General features: G+C 35.2%; 1 protein-coding gene and 1 long non-coding RNA gene across 12 annotated transcripts in view; one reads left to right on the top strand and one right to left on the bottom strand.

The window, feature by feature from the left end:
• Positions 1–20,356, bottom strand: part of LOC148599275 (perlucin-like) — a 29,850-nt gene extending 9,494 nt beyond the window's left edge. For 3 of the 11 annotated variants that reach the window (XR_015917833.1, XR_015917832.1, XM_088557931.1), the window contains exons 1-3: positions 15,955–16,341; positions 12,677–13,782; positions 1,993–2,101 (exon numbers count right to left, since the gene is read on the bottom strand). Coding sequence is in view for 6 of the 11 variants with exons in the window: in XM_088557931.1 (XP_088414057.1) it covers positions 1,993–2,038 (46 nt within the window). In the remaining 5 variants the exon portion in view is untranslated. The other 8 variants (XM_088557933.1, XM_088557937.1, XM_088557932.1 and 5 more) reach the window with 8 other exon arrangements.
• LOC148599276 (uncharacterized) lies at positions 16,334–20,210 on the top strand. The gene is made up of 2 exons (XR_015917834.1): positions 16,334–16,510; positions 19,598–20,210. It is a non-coding gene; the product is annotated as an uncharacterized LOC148599276 (long non-coding RNA).
• Positions 20,357–24,075: the final 3,719 nt, after the last annotated feature.

Raw genomic sequence — 24,075 nt, 5'->3', positions numbered from 1 at the left:
TAGGCATCAACTGTGCACGCACATGGGTTATGTTCTACGCATGCCAGCCTTAGACCTAACAGGAATTATTAACACTCAATTTCTAGAATCACTTTATATCTATTCAAGAACAGTTTCGGCCCACCTTCTTCCCCTGACAAAAAAGCTAACAGTAAAATCCACATATTTCTAAATCTCCCTAATAGAAGTAGAATTTTCAGCAGGGAAAGTTAGGCAGATTAGATTGGATCCGATATATAGTTTGACTGACCGTCATCCTTTAATACCTAGCAAAATATGTGAGGCAAGAAATAATCACAGGTAGAAAAAACCCTCTTCCAAATGTTACTTAAGTGTTCTACAAAACCGTAATACTCACCGTAAAGAAAAAAAGATAGCAAAGAATACATGTTTGTATTATGATTAAATCAGTCTTTGACCTATCTCATATTTATATGATGGAAGTACGTACACAGCTGTTAAAATGGGGGTTGATTCCTGGGATATAAGATTACATGATATAGGTCAGACGGTACCATAAAGCATAAAAAAGGTCAAAGTGTGCAGTAGATATGTCAAAAGCCAGCTGTGCCACTTCCTGTTTTATTTTTCGTTGGGTCAAATTACGGAGCCTCATAGCTCGACTCACAGGACACACAAAACAATTATAATACACGCACAAAATATTATTACATGTATGTGCACAAAAATATACTTATTTCTTTACATGTCACTTTCTGGGCTCCGTAAGATATTATGACTTAAAATGAGAATTCAAATATATTAGTTTTACATTCAAAGGTGAAGAGTTAGACTGATAAGCTCAGACGCTTATGTCAGGGAGTGTAATATAAAGTCCCTGCTTATGTTAAGGTCTTACGAAAGTTTTGAAGATGCATTGACAGTAATCCACTCTACACATGGGTTCTCAACGAACGAAGAAGAAACTGTCACTCCACAGAGCAGGCTGCAAGCTGGCGCAAAAACAAAATTATATATATACAGTGCAGCCCAAGGCCACCCATGGGTCGTCAATGAACGACGAAGAAACCCTCTTTCGATAAGACAGGCTACACCTGGACCAAAAACTACATTATATAGGTACAAACCAAGGCTACCCATGGGTCCTCAGTGAACGACGAAGGAACCCTCACTCCACAGGGCAGGCTGCAGCTGGCGTAAAAAACAAAATTATATATATACAGGTGCAGCCCAAGGCCACCCATGGTTCCTCAACGAACGAAGAAGAAACCCTCACTCAACAGAGCAGGCTGCAGCTGGCGCAAAAAAATATACATATATACATACAGGTGCAGCCCAAGGCCACCCATGGGTCCTCAATGAACGATGGAGAAACCTTCACACCACAGGGCAGTCCGCTACTGCCCCAAAAAGTACATTATATACACTGTCAGGTACAAACCAAGACCACCCATGGTCCGCAATGAACGACAAAAAACAGAAAACCGTTTAATAGAGTTAAATCCAGAGGTATTACCTTTGGATATAAAACTGAATTTGATAATTTTATTCAAGCTTTAGAATCTGAAAGTAAGCTTGTCTTTTGGTTAAAAGTCTCAAAAACTTTGTTTAATATAAACGATGATGTTATTATTGGAAATGTTTATATACCTCCTGAAAATTCTTTGTACAGGGCAGAAAATCCCTTTAATGAATTAGAACAAGAATTTTTGAATTTTTTTTCAAAATTACAGCTATATTCTCCTAAATGGAGATTTCAGTGGACAAACTGGTACAGATCGTTTTTATGGAACCATATTCCTTTTGATAATATAGTAAATTATGCTAACATTTTACCTCAGTATGATATGTAGTATAGACTTTGTAAAATCATATTATGGAAATCAATTGTTGGAGTTTTGCAAAAACAATAATTTATTTATTCTAAATGGTAGAGTTAATGGTGACAAAAAAGGAAGACTTGTGTACAATCAAATGTTGTAGATTATTGTATTTGTTCTGTTGATTTTCTACCTTATGTTGATAATTTACATGTACTAGATTTCTCATCATTGTACTCTGATGTCCATTGTCCCATTTCTTCATCTCTAAATTTTACACCTGCTTATGACCTTCACAAAGAGGGTACTATAAGTGTTGACTGTAATTATAAGAAAATTAAAAAAAAATGAGACAATGATAAAGCGGAGGAATATAAAGCATACATAAATGTGACAAAAGTAAATAGTATAATTCTGCATTTGAGTCAGATTGATACAGTTGCTTTGACACAAAATGACATCAACGAATTAGTGTATGATATTAATAATATTTTGATTGAACCGGCAGAACATTTATTTGATTCATACTATCCTCAATATTCTACTGAAAAACGTGACAAACGCAAAGAAGGTAAGCCTTGGTTTAGTCAAGAATGTTGGGAAAAGAGAAAAGCTTTGTGTGTAGCTAAGAGACGTCACCAGTTTAATAGATCTTCTTTTCATACGTCTGATCTGGACAAAGCAAAAAGAATACAAGTCTGAAATGAACAAAGCAATGATTACACATCGACGTCAAATGAGAAAAAAAGCTTAAAGCACCCAGACGTTGTACTAATAAGGAATATTGGAATATATTAAACTGAAATCACACTAGAAATGCACCGGAAATTTCCATTGATTCCTTGTTTAACTTTTTCAAAGATTTAAATAGCGCCGATGACGACGAGGTTCAAACTTCGAATTCGCATAGCGATGATGTAGATTTAAATTCAGTTATCAATGATGAGATTTCTGAAAACTATATAGCTGATCTGATCAGAAAGAAAAAAATATCGTTTGGCTAGATCCTTCAATCTCAGTTTCCGCTATATAGATGACGTATTATCTTTAAACAATCCTAATTTCGGGGATTTGATACATCGCATCTACCCAAAACAACTTGAGATAAAGGATACTACAGACACTGTGAAGTCAGCCTCATATCTTGACATACACTTAGAAATCGATGGTAAAGGAAAACTATTGACCAAACTTTACGATAAACGTTATGACTTTTCATTCAGAATTGTCAACTTTCCTTTCATCTGTGGCAACATCCCTTCGGCTCCTGCGTATGGGGTGTTATATCACAACTCATACGTTATGCCAGAGCTTGCCGAAACTACGCAGACTTTTTGTATCGCGCTAGAACTCTAACAAATAAGCTTCTGGAACAGGGTTATGTTGCTACAAGATTGAAGTCATCACTACAGAAGTTTTATGGTCGTCATCATGAACTCGTGGATCGTTATCGTGTATCCATCAACACCATGAAAACTGATTTATTCAACGGGTCATAGTTTTCCTTTCCTAGTTTGTCTACCCCGGACTTGACCTTTTATGAGCAACTCGGCGGGTGTTTCTAGAAAAGTAGAGGACGCTTACCCTACCGGTGCACCTGGTCCATGCTCCCAGTTTTTAGTGGAGTCCGAGTTGCTCATTTACTTTTGTTACTTTGTATGTATGATTTTAATTGCTTTGTGTTCTTTGTTGTGTGTGTCTGTTTTCCATGTCTGGTCTTTGTCCCTGGATTGCATTCTTTTGATTACCGCTATAACCTTGGTTCCCTTGATTACTTTTTAAAGTGTGTTAAAATTTAAAAAAAACTGCTAAAGCCAGTGGGGATGGTTTAATAATTAATGAGTATATTAAAAATACTTGTCATATTCTTATGCCCCTATACATAAATTTTTTTAATATTATTCCATTTTATAAAAATATGGGAGACTAATTAGATAAAAAAAAACTATAGACTTGCAAAATAGTAGTTGAGAGGTTTGAATTTTGTTTTATTCGTTTCACTAGACTATCAGAAACTTTCACGCATGCTCTTTGAATGATAAAAAAGTCATCTAATGTGAAAACCTTGTTAGCACAGCGTCTCCAAAACACTCAAGGTATTTTGATAAAATTTTATGTGAAGAAATGCATCAGTAGAGATAGATTCAATACAGTACTTTTAGCTTTGTATATTGTAGGGACAACCTGATATTACCAGATGACTATTAATACATTGACCAACCTGATGATGGATTGGGTTTTGGATTCCGTAGTGCGAGCAACATGTGGTCACTTATAATTACAGGTATTCTTATATATGCATAGTACAGCATTACTTGTAAATGCTTTTGAAAAGTTTTTTTTTACGTAATCAGTTTACTTAAAATTGTTATTAATGTTGTGCACTCTGTTGGTTAATGGAGCACAAGAAGCATATTACATGTAGTTAGTTTTTCAACTTAGCACATTAAGTTCTATCTTTGATAGGTTATGAATCCTTGTAAGAAACCTTTAAGAGTTGAAAACCTACAGATTATACTTTGCTTGGCTTTGAAAAGTGAGGGGGCCGGGTGGGGGTGTTACCTGCTGAAACTGACCAATCACCCTCATAGTAATTAGTCAGTCAGTAACACAAATCATGTCTACACTAGGTTGTTACGGTTTCATCTGTCAAGGTAGGTTTTTGATAACTGGCATGTTATTAAGCATTTTCATGATTCATAGCCTTCTATATGCTCTAGGATTAATTACCATTGACCTTGACATCACATTTTTGTGCTTTGTTTGCATTTTTTTAATTAAAAATCATGCCCAGTACTATGACATTTTTAGTTCTTAACTATTTTGTAGGTATCATTACTGGCTGGGATTCTATGGTCAGAATGGCTACTAGTATACCGCAAAATTGTATATATTTAAGAGCAACGCTATCATGATCAGATCATCACTACAAAGTGTGCTGAACACGACATGAGCTTTTACTATTATTACCATGAAGTGAGAAATTGAGGATCTTCTTTTGGTGGTACTGGAGTACAGTTGTAAAGAAATCATCATTGATACCTAAATGTGATATATATACATACATGTACTGGTGACTGCTAATATTATTCCCACTGAAGCTAAAGTGTTGACATTCAAGGAATAGTTTGGATGTATTAGCCTCATTCACAGGAGGATAAAATTGAAGGAAACTATAGGGGTTTAGACATAAGCAACAAACATGTAAATTCTGAAATAGGAATGTAGTTACATGTTTATTCATCAGAAGAAATCAATTCATTTTATTCGAAACCCCACCATTTCAAAAAAAGGTTTTAATTTTCTTAAATAATCATTAATAAATGTCTGCCGATTTAGGAAAAACTTTGAACATACATTATTGTACCTTACTATGATTTGATGTGCTGTAATGTGTATCAAGCATTCAATTTCTGTTAAAGTAATTTTATATCTGTTTACATTCATGACAATGTTGAGTCTTTTTAATTATGTCAATGTTAGCCAGATTGGAATTGTTTTTATGAACTGTGGTTCTTGCACACTATATAAGGTTCAAAATGATAAGTTATACTTCGATTCAGACATTTACTTCCTGTCAAATTGCATAGGCATCCATTTCATATCAGGGACAGATCCTTAGAAATTATGGAAGAGGTTTGTAGAGGGTTTTCAGGCTTTTATTTGCTCATTTTTGCCAAAATTTTGCACAAAATCAACCCATTTTTTACACAAAAGTGGGGTGTATTAAATTTGATTTTGCATTTTAACACATTTTGTATCTGCGGTAATGAACAGAATGTATTGAAATGCGTAATATACTTTTCAAGATAATGATTTGTTCGTAAGAATGGACATAATGCCATAAAATACAGATACTTTTGTGTTGAATATGGATATGGTTATGGAATGTTATAAAAGACTAACCTTTTTGTAGTTAGTCAACAATACATCAGTACTTTTGCAAGTAATAAATAGAGTTACTAAATGTGACAAAGCATTGATTATTACCCACTTATAAATAATAAAGATGTAAAATTATTTAAATTCTATAGCTTCTTTCAATCTACAGATACATTTGTACTTTCTGGTATCTTATCATAATACCTCTTTATACACATGTACCCCCTTTTTATATGTTTTATAACAATATTGAATTTCAAGCAAGAATCCTATGGAACAAAAATAATCCCATGGGAGAAAAAAAAATCCCATGGGATTCTATGATTTATTGATTGTTGGGTTTAACGCCCGAGCAGCAATATTTCAGCTATATTCAGGCAATGAACATGAAGAGGATGATAAAATGAACATGAAATGATGATGAAATGAAAAATGGGATGGGACACAAGGAAAATGGGGTCGACAAATTTTGATTGCTACTGAAAATAGGGAGAGATGGGTAGGATCGGGCAATTTAGCCTCCTGTGGTGGAGCCCTATAGTTCCTACTCCGGGAGAATACCACAGTAGGGTTCTTTAACGTGCATGGAACGTGGCATCTTTCCCAACACGGTGCACCACTATGGTTTGCGGTAAGGTTTTCCGTATTACAGCCTGACAACCCCAGCATGTAACACGCCAGGGGTACCCCATTCCACCACCTGGGGCACACATCCCAGTTGCGCCCTAGCCCCCGGCTAGGGTTCTGAGCACTATTTAGTCGCCTTTTACGATACGCTGCTGGAGGCCTATTCTTTTAACACCCGGACCTGCACGGGGCGCAATGGACGAGTGGAGGATTGGGGAATCGGTAGCAATTAGCTACATGTTGATGATCAACATTTTTTATTATAACATTATATCAAATAAATACAAACAATAGATAAATTTTCGCAACGCATTTATCATATATGGGGGCCGAATACGAATGGGGAGTGGCACATAGAAAGTCTAAGCCCATAGAAAACCTTGATCTCTATTTGTACATGAAGTCCTACAGATTTGTTGTGTTTTGAACCGAATAGTCTTTTTTATGTCTTTTATTCAATGATTTATACATAAAGGTGAATGTTTTTTTTTATCATTTCGAAAATATAATATCTGTCATGTTCGAGTACACGTGTATTACAAATTATCAATTTACTTGACTGCATAACAAGTACATTTTGTACATGTACGACCGAGCGTTGTGTAGACCACTCGTGATTGGGTAAAACCATTCGTCCAAATAACTGTTGATGAAAATATTCGAAAAGCACAAAATGCAAATGACCATAAAACGAAAATCCAAACAGCAATGAGAATGACTTCGAGACTAATAAAGCACGTTCAACTATTTGACCTGAATGTCGTGACAAAGATAGTTCAGTCAGGCCACTGACCAGTGTGTACATTTTACCTGGACGCCATGACAAAAATAGATTTTACCTTGTAACCACCCCGCCCCTCCCAAAAAAAAAGAAAGAAAAAATCTTCGAAGATTAAAAATTTAATTTATTTCCTCATAATATATATAAGCAAAATCGTACAAAAATGTTATAAACTCCCGTACTATGATTATGTGATAGTCAGTAGGTCTGTTGGAGGAATTCCGCTAAGGCCTCATCCTCCAACAGAATCTACTGACTGTCTAAATAACCATAGACGGTCACCAAGGAGCTTATAACTTATATTGTTTTAACTAATAAACCATGGTTACTTGTAAAATCAAAGACTTAAGTCTTCAAAGTCGCTTACCATCAAATATTCTACGCCACTGATTTTGGCTTGTTTCAACATCCGAAATGTCAGGAATGCGATATGCTATAAAATTATGTGACTTCCGCTAGAATCTTGGTTCCCTTGATATGATTACTCTTTCGAAACCGTGGTGACCCGAATGTTTCTCCATCAATGCAACTGGTTACCAGGGAGTGCGTGTAATGTTTTCGTTCCTCAAGTTTCTCTTAGAATTTTACCGATCTTTGGGTCGCTTATGACCAGGGAAACATATAAGGAATCAGATTAAACAAAATGTGATAGGACAGTGGTTAGACATTCTTGATTAAAAATGTTAGTATTTGAGAAAGGGAGGAGAGTGTATGGACATTTTGCGACTTTATAACTGATATTTTGTCATGTGATCTTTTGATTAAATAAATATGTTAACAGGAACAGATTTTCATTCTGTTAGCCCCGTGCAGGTCCGGGTGTTAAAAGAATAGGCCTGCAGCAGCGCTAAGCTTGTCGTATAAGGCGACTAAATAGTGCTCAGAAACCTAGCCGGGGGTTAGGCGCTTTGCCCACAGAGCAACTGGGATGTGTGCCCAAGGTAGTGGAATGGGGTACCCCTGGCATGTTACATGCTGGGGTTGTCAGGCTATAATACGGAAAACCTGACCGCAAACCATAGTGGTGCACCGTGTTGGGAAAGATGCCACGTTCCTCGCACGTTAAAGAACCCTGCTGTGGTATTCGATAGTAGGAACCTTTGCGCTCCGCCACAGGAGGCTAAATTGCCCGACCTTACCCATCCCCCTTTTTCCAGTGGCAATCAAAATTTGTCGACCCTATTATCCTTGTGACCCATCCTTTTTTTTTATTTCATGTTCATTTTATCATCCATTTCATGTTCATTGTCTGAATATAGCTGAAATATTGCTGCTCGGACGTTAAACCCCAACAAACAAACTGTTAGTCTCAAAGACTAACATTATGAAATCAAGAATGTCTAACCACTGTCCTATCACAAATATAGGTTATAAACATTATCGGGGCCCTGGGTATAATGCATTAAGTTTAATGCTGACCGATCATTTCTTCTTTTAATGTAAACTTCCCGTTCTCATACAAGCAAAAAAAAAAAACACGTAGAACACATGGGTATGATAATTACGAGGTACATGGTGTAGTAATATATAATTATTAGTATGTACCTATAGTATAAAAAGTGGTAAATTTCTACCGATTACGTTGTATTTGTAGCAACAATTTGTTATTCAGTTCTTTGTTTGTCACGGACGATATGAAAAAACAATTTAAACACCCTGTTTCAAGGTTTTATATTTTTCTACCTGTACTTTATATAAGTTGCATTACAGCCCTGGGCGACCTGGGGTTGGGGGGGGGGGGCAGGATCAAAGCCTCAGAATTGAAGACGATCATTAATGTGAACGATGACAAAGGACTAAGCGTCATAAAAAACAAATATTTCTTATTCCCCGAGTAGAAAACACAAAAAAGGAGAGACAAGATCTCGCAGGCAAGCATACAAAAAAGGAGAGACAAATTGTTAAATTAAAAACGGTAAAGCCTTTTGTCTTGACTAGTACTTCCGCGAGGAAAATGCCTTTAATCCACCTTAAGGAGGCAGACCTAGGGAAACGGACACAACTCTTTCAAATTATTGGAATTTTTGTATTCAGCATTTACATCAATCTCATGAAAGCATCTAAGTAACTTAGATTGATTTCATTATGTTTCAAATGAAAGCTTGATAGGGTTTGGTTACATTGAATAATGATATAAACATATCACTGATTTCAAAATTTATGTACTACCTTGCGGAAGAAAAGTCAAGGGGAACCAGCATTCTAGCGGAAATCAAAATAATTTCATCCATGGAAAACAGACAGACAAACATAACAAAGAACATAAAATAATCAAAATAAATACGTAGAAAGCAACAAAAGTAAATAAACAACTCGGACTCCACTAGAAACCGAGAACATGGACCAAGTGTACATTTTTGTACCGGTAGGGTAAGCGTCTTCTGCTTTTCTAATACATCCGCCGCGTTGCTCATAAACAATCAAGTCCGTGGTAGACGAAAGTTGAAGGGAAAAACTATGACACGTAGTTTATATAGAGACTACCCCGCAGTTAATAAGATAAAATTGTCTATAATTTTCTTAGTAGACTTATACTAATAAATAAACTATATTTGAGATAACATGTGTGAAGGGTGACAACTATGGCTAAACTGGTTATGAAATAAAAAAATGTGTTATCCCCCTTTTAATATTAACCTTCATGAAAAAAAAACACGACGCATTTTTTTTTATTAATACACAGAAGCATAGCTTCGTATTAGCAGCATGCGAATAATTTTGAGAGTTTTAAAAGTTTGTTTTTTTTTGAAAACGTGAGAATCTGCTTTTGATATCAAATATTTGTCCCCACAACGTCTAAAACTTCTTACGAAGGAATACAATTTTGAAAATTTGAAATTTTAACACAGTACGGTCGATTTAATTTGTCGTACTGTGTTGAGTGCAACAAGAGAGAGACATATCAGAATGGAGGAAACTTAGTTTTCTTGAAGAATGTGTCGTGTTCAATTCAGCCGAAATACACGATATATATATACTCATGTATTATGTCCATCTTTGTTTTTATACTCAAGGTTTTCTTATTAGAAAGTGCTCATATTGTTGAAAATCTTCATGTACTACTGCATGTACTTGAATGAGATGTTTCAGTTTTATTGGTCTTGGTTCAAACAAACATGGGACCTTCCTTCTTTAAGATAACATAAATTGAACCCCATTTAATGAAGAAATATCTTGATCCGCCCCTTTATTGTAACTTAAAGATAACAAAAAGAACATTTTACAAATTGAACAGCGAAGATATCACCAAAGACCTGGAGGTGTACCTGGAAGACTGTCGTCCGTGTTGTTTTTCTAAAATCCAGTTGTCGAGTGGCTTATGCTAGCGCCGCGAGTGAATGGTTACCACTTTGTATATTGAATATGACAAAACGAAATGATGGCAAGGTCACCTCGTCTATCACGGTTTGTCACGAGTTTTGAATAACAAGTGACCAACTTCCTCTTTTTACAAGTAACCATGATTTTCAGGTACATTTAAAACACACATGCACTCGAACTATCATGATAAATAGTACTTTTCGAAATGATATAAATAAAGACAAAATACAACAAATAACAAAAACAAACAAACAAACAAAAACAAAAACAAAAACAAAACAAGAAACAAAACAAGCAAGCAAAAACAAAACCTTCACCTATACATATACATGCATAAACCAGTTATTGACTGGTAGAAAAACCTTTAACTAAACATGTACATCCATAAACCAGTGATTGAAAGGTAAAAAACCATCACCTTGTTACTTTGTATGTATGATTTTAGTTACTTCATGTTCTTTGTTGTGAATGTCTGTTTTCCATGTCTGGTCTTTGTCCCTGGATTACATTTTTTTGATTACCGCTATAACCTTGGTTCCCTTGATTACTCTATACATGTATAAACCAGTGATTGAGCGGTAAAAAAACCAGCGATTGAAAGGTAAAAAAACCTTCACCCATACATGTACATGCATAAACCAGTGATTGAAAGGTAAAAAACTATTCCATTAAAAAAGAAACAATCAATTATCTTAACATGTAAGAACAAACTATCAAGCATACAAACTAACCAGTAAATATAGGACTAATCAGAATCCAGTTTCTTCATGTAGATTCTACCTCCTCCGGTTTTCTATGGAATAAACTTTCCATGTCTCACTCCCCTTTCATATTCATCCCCATACGTAATTGACACGAATTATTCATGGTACGAAAATTGATTTATTTATATTTATTTGATACAATATTTAACGCATTATAGTCAAAACAAGCTGATCGTCAATGTGTGGTTGATTTGTACCGATTCCAATGCAAAAATACCAATACATGTAAAGGAAAATAATAATGATAAAAACAACAAATAAAAACAAAACAAAACAAAAATGAGGCATGTTTTTGTTTGTTTATTAGTTATTTTTGTTTTTGTATTTTTTTTTTTGGGGGGGAGGGGGTATTGGCGTTTGATGAAGTGGAGCTGCCTTAATGCGTGGTCGTTACAATTCTGGTTTATGCCCTTGTGTTTTAGCGCAATAAAAACAAAACAAATACAAAAACATATATACACAAAAAAAAAAAACCAAAAAAAAAAACCAAAATCAAAAAACAAAAAACAAAAACAAAAAACAACTCTTATAAATAAACGACAAAAAATATTCCATTCCGTACCCTTCTATAAAACAAAAAAAAAAAACAAACAAACAAAAAACAAAAACGCAGTCGATTTACTCATGCCTATAGATAAGCACATATTCATTATTTTTCCTTTATCGTTTGAATAAGATGTGCAGGTCCCGTGCAGGTCCGGGTGCTAAAGGAATAGGCCTGCAGTAGCGCTAAGCTTGTCGTATAAGGCGAATAAATAGTGCTCAGAAACCTAGCCGGGGGCTAGGCGCTCTGCCCCAGAGCAACTGGGATGTGTGCCCCAGGTGGTGGAATGGGGTACCCCTGGCGTGTTACATGCTAGGGTTGTCAGGCCATAATACGGAAAACCTGACCGCAAACCATAGTGGTGCACCGTGTTGGGAAAGATGCCACGTTCCTCGCACGTTAAAGAACCCTGCTGTGGTATTCGATAGGAGTAGGAACCTTTGCGCTCCGCCTCAGGAGGCTAAATTGCCCGACCTTACCCATCCCCCCTTTTTCCAGTGGCAATCAAAACCTTGTGTCCCATCCTTTTTTTTTTATTTCATGTTCATTTTATCATCCATTTCATGCTCATTGTCTCAATATGGCTGAAATATTGCTGCTCGGACGTTAAACCCCAACAAACAAACATCGTTTGAATAAGTATTATCACGACTTCTGTCTTTCTAACTCCAACGTCGACAACATTAACATTTCTTTAACAACATCAGCATTGTTTTTAACTGCGCTGCCTTTTCAAAAACTTTCTTGTGGACAAAATGCTAGTTCTTGGAAGCTTACAGGGTAACGAGATGAACTATCCAACTTAATATCTTTTTGTGTAAGTATGTAAGTACACAATCAATTTTCAAAAGTTCATCTCGATCTTTTTAAATTTCAATGTCCATACATTGAGGACGGCATAAATAGATACTGGATGCTATCTACACACCAAGTTTAAGCTTCTAAGTCAAGTTTTTGTGAACCATGTTTAACCCACCTTCATTAAGGAATTCCTGTACGATTGCAGTGGTTTTCAACTATCCGGATTTTGCACTGATAAAGCCATTCCATTTTACTAGTGTCTGGATTTTATCACTTGATCATCTCTGCAGTATACTGGGTGGGGGAGGGCATCTCTGCAGTATACGGGGTGGGGGAGGGATAACTTAAGTTCAATGAGTACGTACAGATGTGCGCCCCATATCGGTCTACTTTTTATGATCAGTGATACATGACAAGGGTAGGAATTTGAGTTGCAGTATATGTGATTGGGGTTAACATTTACAAATCGGCTAGTATACATTTACACATGGTTGTTGATATGACATCAATTAAATCATCCTTAAAATTATCAAAGTAAATAAAGATTAATACTTGACTGATAAGCAAGAAGGGGCATGAAGGTGCCCAATTAGCTCTAACATGATAATTTGCTTTAGATACAATGTCATATGCTCTGATCAGCATCCTGCTGTGATGTGTAGACACCAATAAATGCCATGCTTATATCCCCATATGTAAGTAGGTTACATAAATGCATTACATATATATGAATAGGTGTCAGTTATTCATTCAAATGTCAGAATACATGAATGGGATGGGTAAAAATTTTCCCGTGCTGCATTAGTTATTGTCTTCGTCATAATATGAAGTTTCTGTCTCAAAGATGAAATAAAGAAATTTCCAACAAGATTTCACATTTTACGGGATTGACAACCTAACGAGTTAGACACTACCGGATTTTGTGACGAAAATACATTAAAATTTCGATGCACCTGTGTCATTCCCGGTTGATTTATTTTTTTGTTGTGCTGACTGTTTCCCTAATCTTCCGTTTCTGCATGTAGTTGTATTATGTTCGGTTATCTACATTGTCTAATAAAATCTAGTTCCCGGTTCGACGTTTTGGCCATGAACTATGATTATCATGTCTCAGTCTGCATTGTCCTTCTATTTTGATGCTAAGGTATTTTTGCCCATATTATTATACAATATTGTTACGAAAGACAGTGACAAATAAAAACTGGAAAATTACTCTATTCATTCAACATTTCTTTCTTTGCTAACTTTCCTGTACGTAGGTGTAATCTTCCCCCAAAAAATCTTTAAAAACAAAGACAAAAATAATGTAAGTATGTAATACTAAACCAAACCAACCAATGAACATATGTTCAATCTATTTTTAGTACACAAAATCTATCATGTTTACATGATTTACATAAAATATATTATTGTTAACATAAAATATATTACAATGTTTATGTCTTGATAGTAGAGAACGACAATGTCAAAAAGATGACAAACACAACCATAATGTTGCCCGGAAAAAAATGGTGAAAACTATGTAAATTGATTCTATTGTGCGTAATCGATTTTGCAATTATTTTGCATGTTCCGTTCACAGATCTGTTTATGCCTCTTTCAGAAAAAACAAAGATCCTTAAACAATCCTAAACTTTGTTTAATATAGGTTGATAACAGCCACAGTCAAAAGACCTAGAACACTATGGAGAATCTTGAAATTTGTTAGTTTTATGCTGAAAAAGGATATCGGTTATCCGAAATATGCAATGTAAATTTAACCATCACTTGGTGATGATGAACATATTTAGACGTTAATCTATATACAAAATTTGTCAAAGTTCTAACATCGTTGGAAATTTTTCAGACCTTTCTATACATTTACATATCTTATATATATATAACTGATATCCTTCTTCAGCATAAATTTAGGTTACAGACCACCAATTCAACCAATGAGCATTTGGAACGTACGCAAAAATAGTCCTACGCAGAAATTACCCCTGTTCCTCATAGTGCTGTGAAAAAAGTTCTCATCTTATTTAAAAAAAATTGAACAGTTTCTGAAAGGAAAACCATTTCTGTACATTTTATAGGTGCATTTTGCTTCTTGTGATGTGAAGCCTAATCTCCGTAATGATTTCTAAATATACCCCTATCTTGTGAAAACACTGGGATTTCCCATGCTATTTATAGACACTTCACTTCCGGCGACCAGTACTGCACTGCAAGTCTGTTACCCCACATGCCATTCTGAGGATTGTGAGCTGACATATGTAGAATCATGTTGATATATAGTCTTTTGCTGGTTAAAGTTAAGGTAAAGTCCAGAGAAGCCATTGGATATTGTGAAATTAGCATAGAAGACTATTGGAAGTGGAATTAGTGGTTTCTAGCCTTAAACTCATAAAACTATATTAGCATAACATTCACAAAACTTCACGAGCATAAATATGCATATTGTGGTCTTTCCCTCCGCGGGACTCGATCTAACTAAGTCAAAATCAAAATATTTACATATGAGAATCACGTGTTAAGCATATGATATACTGGGGAAATAATCATTCGATAAACATAGATACAAAAGAGGCTTGTCAAATATGGTCCTTTGAACAATCTTCCGCGCAGAAATGTATTCGTTACTTAGCACCTAAGTAAATGATAGTACAGTACACGAGAATTTTGGATAATAGGGATCATAACCGTCCGTCAAGAAAACATTACCCCTTTAATGTAAATTGATATGACACGTGACATTTTAGCAATTTTTGTCCTTCAATGTAAGACAATACAATAGCTAGCTGAATGTTAGAAAAAAATGAGGTATTTGACAGAGTTATCTGCCATTGAAATGTTCATTTTCAGTGCATTTCAATGAAATCAATTACCATATTATTTACCAAAATAATGTGGAAAATCTTGTCTTTTTTTTCCATGATTCCGATGGTGCAAATAGTCTAATTAAACTTTCAAGACGGTTTTTTTTTCGTACGATGTTTCACCCACTGCCTGATTCTTACGTAGACTGACACTTAATTCTCCAAGTGTCAATATAGTAATCAGATATTTGTATCAGAACAATAAGTCTACCATATCTCTGATATTAGGTCATGTTACATGATATATTTCCTTCCAAAAATATGTTCAGTTCATCTTTGGGACAGGTAAACCCCTATAACGAACTTATAAATACTAACAGAAGTGTCATATAATCAGAACTAAAGCTGAGCTGAATATAACAATTTACTTTACATATAGCTCAGGTCAACACTTTTGACGTGTTTCCATGGCGGCCGAGTATGTGCAAATCTCTTGGCTGGTGTGTTTTAACCACTGATGCCAAGTTGCTCACAATTCCAGGCGGGTTCAAAATAAAGAGAATTGTCACTAATCAACAGGTTATTCCGATTATACATAAAATACATGTTACAGGATGAAAAGTTATTTTGACATAAGAAAATTACGAAAACTCACATATACGGTGCGCTCAATCAAGTTATCATCTAAAAGTTCTCAAAATCCTTAATACGGATGGGATCCATATGGTAGAGGGGAGCAACACAACAGACATCAACAATCGAGGAATTCTCTATAAAGCGATAACGTCCTGTTAAGGCAAGTTACACTATCGTCAACACATACAATCTACGACCTCGGACCACCGTCAGTCACCTCGGACCATTGTTCGAAACACGATAACTTCCTGTTTAGGCAAGTTACACTATCGTCAACACATACAATCTACGACCTCGGACCACCGTCAGTCACTTCGGACTCGCAGAGGTGTATATTTTCATGATAATTAGTTGCATGTCTAGATAAGCATATTTTGATTTAGTCATTGTACCGTTAGTCTTACATCCAGAATTTTATCTTTATTATGATTTTAAGTGGTTTACTTTAGGAAAGGTGAAGTACAGTATCATGTTACCCATATAGGATGTTGTTTTAAATAGCTGTCAAAGTTTTTGATTTATTTAAAATTGGTGCTAATTTGTTTTTGAATTGGTCCTTAATTTAGACCAGTTATGTAAGTTATGATAATTAAAATAGTTGGTGCATAGTTGTTGTAAAATTGGTGTTGAAAAGTATATGAGAGCTTTGATTTTCAGTTTTAAAAAAAGATTGGAGATTGAAATTTAGTAGTGGAATAAAATGGGATAGGTGGCCAAAAAGGAGAGAAGAAGGAGAGAGAGAGGAGGAGGATTACAGATTTCATGTTTAGGAATATACGGTTGCAGACTGAATGTAAGATTGGAATTTATTTTTATGTGGTTAAGGGATGTATTTTTCGAGACAAGTAATGCAAGAGGAGTATTATTTTTGAGAGTTGTAACTTGCCTAACTGGAAGTTAACTCGTTGTTGTTGATGACTTTGTTTGACGTTTTGACGTATACTTGCCTTAACAGGAAGTCTTTCTACATATATGTTCCGAGGTTCCGGACAATGGTCCGAGGTTATTGTGAATTATTGACGTTAGTATAACTTGCCTTAACAGGAAGTTATCGTGTTCTGGACAATATGTTCCGAGATCATGATTGTATGTGTTAAATATAGTGTAACTTGCCTTAACAGGAAGTTATCGCTATATGGAGAATTCCTCGATTGTTGATGTCTGTTGTGTTGCACCCCTGTACCATATGGAATTTGAGAATTTTAGATGATAACTTGATTTACCCAATTTGAGATAAAGGATACTACAGACACTGTGAAGTCAGCCTCATATCTTTACCTACACTTAGAAATCGATGGTAAAGGAAAACTATTGACCAAACTTTACGACAAACGAGATGACTTTTCATTCAGAATTGTCAACTTCCCTTTCATCTGTGGCGACATTCCTTCAGCACCTGCGTATGGAGTGCTCATATCACAACTCATACGTAATGCCAGAACTTGCGGAAACTACACAGACTTTTTGTATCGCACTAGACCTCTAACAAATTGGCTTCTAAAACAGGGTTATGTTGCTACAAGATTGAAGTCATCATTACAGACGTTTTATGGTCGTCATCATGAACTCGTGGATCGTTATGGTGTATCAATCTGCACCATGAAAACTGATTTATTCAACGGGTCATAGTCTTCCTTTCCTGGTTTGTCTACCCCGGACTTGACTTTTTATGAGCAAATTGGCGGGTGTTTCTAGAAAAGCAGAGGACGCTTACCCTACCGGTGCACCTGGTCCTTGCTCCCAGTTTTTAGTGCAGTCCGAGTTGCTCATTTGCTTTTGTTACTTTGTATGTATGTATGTATCAATTCCAGGCGGGTTCAAAATAAAGAGAATTGTCACTAATCAACAGTTTATTACGATTATATATAAAATACATGTTACAGGATGAAAAGTCATTTTAACATCAGAAAATTACGAAAGCTCACATATAAGGTGCGCTCAATGAAATTAAGGAATTCCCCATATAGCGAAAACTTCCTGTTAAGGCAAGTTACACTATCGTCAACACATACAATCTACGACCTCGGACCACCGTCAGTCACCTTTGACCATTGTCCGGTACACGATAACTTCCTGTTAAGACAAGTTATACTAACGTCAATAATTCACAATAACCTCGGACCATTGTCCGGAACCTCGGAACATATTGTCCGGAATACAAATACTTCCTGTTAAGGCAAGTATACGTCAAAACGTCAAACAAACGTCACCAACAACAACGAGTTAACTTCCAGCTATGGCAAGATACAACTCTCAAAAATAATATTCCTCTTGCATCACTTGTCTCGAAAAATACATCCCTTAACCACATAAAAATAAATTCCAATCTTACATTCAGTCAGCACCCGCATATTCCTAAACATGAAACTGCAATCCTCCTCCTCTCTCTCTCCTTCTTCTCTCCTTTTTGGCCACCTATCCCATTTTATTCCACTACTGAATTTCAATCTCCAATCTTTATTTAAAACTGAAAATCAAAGCCCTTATATACTTTCCAACTCCAATTTTACACCAACTATGCACCAACTATTTAAATTATCATAACTTACATAACTGACCTAAATTAAGCACCAATTGAACACCAACTTAGCACCAATTTTCAATAAATCAAGAACTTTGACAACTACTTAAAACAACATCCTACATGGGTAACATGATACTGTACTTCACCTTTCCTAAAGTACAATGACTAAATCAAAATATGCTTATCTAGACATGCAACTCATGAAAATATACACCCCTACAGTGTGGTAAAATTAGAACTCGCCATAATTTTATTTCTATATTTCATAGGGCTAAACAATCATAAGATTATAACTTGAAAACTGGATCTTGGATTGCCCTTTATATTAACCTTTCAAGTTTTGATCTGGAAATTTCACTGATGTACATCCATCCTGATATCAAAATTAAGCCCCCATACATTGTGGGTATTATCACAAGAAAACAACCCCATAAGATACTGATACCGAGTTACTTTGTTGAAGATATGTTACGTATGAAACGTATCAATAAATGTTTGTTGATCCGTATTAAAGTTATAAAACGTTTTAAAATAAATGTGGGTATATGGGTATTTGGTAATCATTTTAGTCCATTCTGTCCTGTAACGTTTTGCCTCGGCAATGTTACCCCCGGATCCGCCCCTGCACTTTGTTTAAAGGGTTCTTTTTTAGTTTGAAGATATTTCCTCATAAAAATTACTAGGGCACATTTTGAAATAAATAAAAGTTTCTCCCAATAGTGACGTCACATCTTTAGGACGACAACGTACAACCGCTGAACACCATACGCTAAAAGGATGTGCATCGAATTTTACATGCTATGTCAGGCAAAAAAAAAATGAAATATGGATCAAGAATAATAGTCAAAGAGAGTGAAAGAAATAAATATACATTTGTCTAAATGACAATTGTATATATACATGCAGTTTCTAGATAGCAATATTTTATATATACAACGCAGTTTGTAAGTCTTTTAATTTTTAGCACACATGTATATCCTCTTTTCGTGATTCCTTCTTACGTTAAGTAAAACCTTGGATAAACTTGAGTATTCCAAAACTATAGAAATGTGACATGATACAACCCGTCAGTAATGGTCATGCTTTTGTCTGATTTTGAGGTACAAATTGAATACCACCCTCTGATTTTGACGTACAGATTGGAGTGTTAACATTTGATACCACCGTCTGATTCTGACGTACAGTTTTTGAAATGTTAACATTTGATACTACTGCCTGGTTCTGATGTTCAGATTTATGTGTTAACATTTGATATCACTGTCTGATTCTGACATGCAGATTGAGAAGTTAACATTTGATACCATCGTCTGATTCTTAGGTACAGATTGGAGTGTTGACATTTGATATCACTGTCTGAATCTGACGTACAGATTTGAGTTTTTTTAACATTTGATTCCACTGTCCTATTCTGATTTTAGTTTGTAGTAGTCACGCTTGCAAAAAAACTGTCTGATTCTGACGTTCGGATTGGAGTGTCACATTTGACATCCATGATATGCTTAATGTTTGGATTGGAATTGCCACCTTTAACCAGAATGTTTGACCACGTGTCCAGTTTGTCAATCAACAGAGTCGTCATAAAATTAATTTACCTGATGAACCTGCTTCTGGAAACTAATTATATTGTGCATTGGAGTTTCTCAGCCCCAGACAGTTTACCGTTCCGATCCGAGGCATAACGCCTCTTAGACATACCTAAGGCTTAATTATCAATCAAAAGATCGTTGAATAAATGAAACGTCATCAGTTTTGGCTCTAAATTATGTTATTATAATTATTATAATTTATGTTACCTTGTATTCTGCCTGTGGAGTTTGTTCTACATATCCACCCGTTGGGAAATTAATCGAGACTGGTGTGCTAGTCCACCTGTGTAATACAATGTAGCACAGTGAAAATATACCGGAAGTAGTTGACACACCTGTGTAATACAAATCATATAATTATGTACACGAGTACAGTGTAACTTCAGCGTCGATTGATCGTAAATCATAACGTCAAAATGCTATTTTAGATTGTGACATTATTACTTACGATCAACTTGACACTTACGACTTTTTGTGAAATCGACACCAGAACGCTTATTACATGCATTAGTCAGAAAAAGTCATATGGTAAATTAATTGTGCAAATACCTAAAGATTATTTAAGACTTCCGTATGAGAATTAAAGTTCTTATAGTCCAAAATAATGTGTTACAAACTAGAGTTTGCAGAACTTGCTTAAATACGCAAATAGTTGAATTTAGAAATTAAGAAATTAAATGAATATAATGAGACATAATATTATTCATTTTTTTGTAGAGATTTATGCAGGTATATATTGTCACCTTCAGACAATTAATAAAAAATAATCGCTCCCCTTTTTGGCGTTGAAAACATTAGAGGAATACAAATAAACAATGATCACAATTAAAGGTCATGGTAGGTACTGCCATATCTATAGTGTGGTAATCAGACATATTAAATTTTCATCTCGAACTTGAAGCATATTTCATAATGATCAAGATCAATTTTGAAGGGCACTTTGTCTCTGTGGTAGGGATTGAGATTTTTCTCCTCAATACTTTTTGTCACTGACGAAGGCCGTAAAGTCGAAAATTCGGGCTCATATTTTTCAATATTTCTACGATTTATTTATAATTGATTTGCAGTTAGTTCCTTTCCACCTTTTAAAATTGACTATTGTTTACTAATTCATTATTCTTAATCAAACAATCGCCTTTAAACGTAAAAGTCACCAAGATTGTTAAAAAATGCATCTTCCAAAACTAGGCATTTGAACAGAAGTGAATTAGTTTTCTTGAGAACTAAAGTAAGCTCTATGCATAATCAAATTTTGAAAAAAATCGCAAACTTACATTTTAAGATCGGGTTGGAGGGGTCACATTTCACACTCCTGACTGATTCTGACGTTTGGAGTGAAGTGGTCGCATTTGACACCCATGTACGATTCTTTCGTTAGGATATGTCTGCAATGACATATGACAATGCAATAAGACAGCAATGTCTGATTATAACATTCGAGTTGGAGCGGTCACATCTGACACCCTTGTCTGATTCTGACGTTGGGATTGGAGTGGTCACATCTGGCACCTATGGTTGATTCTGACCATCGGATTGAAGTGGTCAGGTTTAACACACGTCTGATTCTGACGATTCGACGGGAATGTTACACTCCAATATCTGATTCTGGTGCTCAGATAAAAATAGGCACGACTAGACAGGGAAAGTAAACACACTCAACAAAGAACATGAAATATACAAAACAACAAGTACAAAAAAAATAAATAAAACGAACGATAAACGAAAGGAAAAAAACACGTGTAAAAAAAGAACAAAACAAAACAAAACAAAAGTAAAAGAGCAACCTGGATCCCATTATAGTTAGATTAGTTGCATGTAGGTCACATACATACTTTAAACCTTGTCCCACTTTACGTATTATCAACACCATCTTTAAATGCGACTTTAAATTTCAATTCTTTAATTTAGATAACCTTTGTGTCACGTCAATTTGACTTCTTAGCATAGATGAGCTATCACACAAGCTATCAATACTATCTGTTGTTTGTGCAAATCATGTCATTGACATTTGGGCAGGTCAAAAGTCCAGAGAGATAACCTAAATGCGCCTCACTTTAGAACCAAGGTAATTCCAAATTATGTACCCTTGACTTTGCCCTAATAAATTGAAATCACGTACTATTACCTTATTTGGAATATGAAAATACCGATGGTAAGTCCCATTCAAGAGATCACTGACAGAATTTCCATTTCATATTTGAAAGATTGTGTCAAATCGGGTAATCGGAGATAGATTGATATCCGAAATATTGGACAAAGTATGTTCATATTTCACCAAGTATCCTTAACTGTAGAGTTAAAATACATAACAGGGTCCAAATTAAATAGTTTTAAAATTTATTTTGAAAAAAAAAGATAATAACAATTGAAAATAAAGTAGAAATGCTTAATATAAATAATATTATTTGATAAGGGACACATTACATGGTTTTATAATGTAACAAAGAAGAATTGCATATCAACGAAATTATAGCAAAATTTCCCACAACTGATTGTGCAAATACATTGTAGTCAAATTAAATTTTCAAAATGGCGGTATTTTCATATACGTTTCAGAATGTGACGACCCTATTCGCTAAACTGCTCTATCGGATCAAATTGATACAAAGAAGATAACGTAAATATACAGAAAGGTCTGCCAAATTATTAACAATGTTAGAACTGTCTTTGCAAAAGCACATTTTTGGTCATTTCCTCTTCTGTGCCATCAATGGCAACACCGCCTGCACGAAATCCAGCGCCCAAGACCACTCAGCCAGCTAGGCTATGTATGGCGGTACACAAAAAAAACACATTGTTTCTTTGTTAATTTCATGTTTCAAAGTTTACGTTCGTGATATTCTCGCAACTAGGAAAACGTTTAGATAATGCACATGTTTTAGTTTAAAGCACTTGTAATTAATGTTTTAAGAAATGTTATTTTTAATTCTTGGGTATGCATAATTGAAATTAAACCATTCAAATTATTATTAGAGCTGGCTTAAAGCCGGCTCTGTTGGAACTGTCAGAAGAGCTGGATCCATAAAAAAAATTGTTTTATGACATTTAAAACTGCCCTAGAGCCAGCTCGTCTGGCAGTTTTGCTGAGAGGTTAGGGGAGATCTTATCTATACATGCAGGACAAACAGTGGTGATCAAGAAAGGACTTTCTAGGGGTTTTACTCCTTTTTTGACGGCATATTTTGTTTATTTTTCGCTTGATATGATTAGAATCCCCCTTTATAAATGTCTCTATCAGCTTCAGGTAAGGTTTGGAATTCTTACATTAACCGCAAATTTTACGTAATGGTCAATTAGTTCAAGTTTAAATGAATGACACTGAAATGTATTTCATGTGTCACTTAATTTTATCATTTCCTTACAATGTTTTGATTTTTCGCGTTTTGCGTACTTCTTACAAAAACGTACACTTAATATATATTAAATCTGTAAAGGAAAATTGATGTTGGTTAGAATTCGTTGCAGATTTGTTTAAGGGTATTCCTCTAACAAAACAATAATAAAATCTCTGTTTCACAATGCATATATAATTAAAATTGTTATACTATCGTTTAATTCACTTGAACATTTTTTCTAATTGGATCATGCATTGCTAATCTGTTAATCTCAAATTTGCCTTTAGGAACAAGTAAAGAAAAGTCAACTTAAGGATTTCCGAATTGATTTAATTAAAAGAGTAATCAAGAAAACCAAGGTTATAGCGGTGATCAAAATAATGTAATCCAGGGACAAAGACCAGACATGGAAAACAGACACACACAACAAAGAACATAAAGTAACTAAAATCATACATACAAAGTAACAAAAGTAAATGAGCAACTCGGACTCCACTAAAAACTGGGAGCATGGACCAGGTGCACCGGTAGGGTAAGCGTCCTCTGCTTTTTTAGAAACACCCGCCGAGTTGCTCATAAAAAGTCAAGTCCGGGGTAGACAAACGAGGAAAGGTAAACTATGACCCGTTGAATAAATCATTTTTTCGGTCACTTTTAAGACCTTTTAATAAGTCCGGTGGAACATCAAACCGTAT

This window comes from Perna viridis, chromosome 13 (genome assembly GCF_037379345.1).
Source record: "Perna viridis isolate PV_CMFRI_1.1 ecotype Kerala chromosome 13, ASM3737934v1, whole genome shotgun sequence".
NCBI lineage: Eukaryota > Metazoa > Mollusca > Bivalvia > Mytilida > Mytilidae > Perna > Perna viridis.
Note: the sequence above shows the minus strand (reverse complement) of the source record. Positions and strands in the feature narration are given on the sequence as shown.